We start from the raw sequence: 1,506 nt of genomic DNA on the forward strand, positions 1-1,506 counted from the left end.
TTTCGATCTACCCAAATACATGAGAATGCCATACGCTGGCGGCTTAATCACCTCATAGTAGATCTCATCTAGCTTCATGTCCAAATTTGTCTCCAGAACAAAGTCCTTGTTGCGCAAGATCACAAATTTTCCCTCCTGCACGACCGACGCATTTGTTGGCAGCATTGAAACGAAAGGATCAGAGGCGAGTATTTCCAGCAAGCCATTCACTTCGTGCTGACGATCGGTTATTATAAATGAGGGTGTGCCCACATCAGGGCCATTATGTTGGAAAGCTATACGCCTATTATTGATATCGTCCTGACTAAATGAATCAATGAAGCTACCCGACTTGTAGAAAGCGCCATTTGTGCTCGAAACGTGTATGAAGAGTATATCCGTGTGATTTGTATTCACATCGGCATCCAAGAACTGCAGCACATCCGGACTGAGCGTGCGATAGCCACCGCGTACCACATGGAAGATGCGCTCCGCCGTGCGGTAGGGTGCATTATCATTGATCAATTTGATGCGCACGTCAATGGCAGCGACAAATTGCAAGTCCGTACCATCTGCGGAGAGTATGAGCAGATCCAAGGAGTCCTCTGTGGACTCGGTGTCATCGTGACAATAGTAGACATCATTTAGGAAAAGTTGCTCCAATGTGAATTCGGTTATTGGTATAACTTTAGCCACCTGCTCATCGTAGCGACACAGTGTGCCATGTTTGGGCGCTTCCGTTACGGTGAATTGCAGGCTCTCGTGCAGGTTGAAGCGTATCACGAAGTGATTCTTGGTAATGAGGGCGCGCTCACCTTCTTGTACGTGCAACATGTCACGTTTCTGATAGGTAAGTTTATCTGTATTCACCTCGAGTGGTGTGAGGCCCACCAGTCGACCCACAACTTCATCACACTCTGCAACGGAAACAACGAACTCCAAGTAATCGATGAAACTGGAATAGCTGGTGAGATGAGTTTTGTAGCGTATGCGATTTTTATCAATATCTAGCTGTGTGAAAGAGTCCATTTCCTGGGAGTGGTGGTATAAAGAGTCAGAAATGATTAATGATACTGATACTTGAATTAAGTGCACCACTTACTTTTGCAAATTTGCGTGACCCTTCAACGTAAGTGGCACCATATTTTGTTGGCTTCAAGATTTTGTAAATAATATTTCGTGGACACGTATCGATTGGTATCGTCTCATAGGTCAGCACATCACTGGTGAACACAAATTCACGTGTACCATTGACTGCAATGGCCGACGGTTTAGCAGAATTGATGCGCAGGCGCGTAAAGGTAATGCGAAAGTCGAATGTTTGTGTAGTCACAAAGCCATAGGATGCAATAAACTGTAAGTATGGAAGGGAAACTTTTCTGTGAATTGAAACTGTAAAAACATGTTCTTATGAATCATAAAAAACTTTGCATAACGAGTTTTTCGAAAACCTAAGGAAGTAAGTCCCTAGTGCTATTAGGAGAGCAAATGTGAATTCTTAAAAAAAAAATTTAAATCACCAAAAGT

General features: G+C 43.5%; 2 protein-coding genes across 2 annotated transcripts in view; both read right to left on the reverse strand.

Moving 5' to 3' along the window:
- Window positions 1–1,506, reverse strand: part of LOC118740943 (UDP-glucosyltransferase 2-like) — a 515,118-nt gene that overhangs the window by 450,066 nt on the left and 63,546 nt on the right. The window lies entirely within an intron of this gene.
- LOC118741980 (chondroitin sulfate proteoglycan 4) overlaps window positions 1–1,506 on the reverse strand; it is a 20,919-nt gene that overhangs the window by 4,291 nt on the left and 15,122 nt on the right. The window contains exons 7-8 of the mRNA XM_036473946.1: window positions 1,082–1,333; window positions 12–1,011 (exon numbers count right to left, since the gene is read on the reverse strand). Of these exons, the coding sequence (XP_036329839.1) occupies window positions 12–1,011; window positions 1,082–1,333 (1,252 nt within the window). The remainder of the gene's footprint in view (window positions 1–11; window positions 1,012–1,081; window positions 1,334–1,506) is intronic.

The sequence above is a fragment of the Rhagoletis pomonella genome, unplaced genomic scaffold (assembly GCF_013731165.1).
Source record: "Rhagoletis pomonella isolate Grant_MI unplaced genomic scaffold, Rhpom_1.0 Rhpom_scaffold_00006, whole genome shotgun sequence".
In the NCBI taxonomy this organism is placed as follows: Eukaryota; Metazoa; Arthropoda; class Insecta; order Diptera; family Tephritidae; genus Rhagoletis; species Rhagoletis pomonella.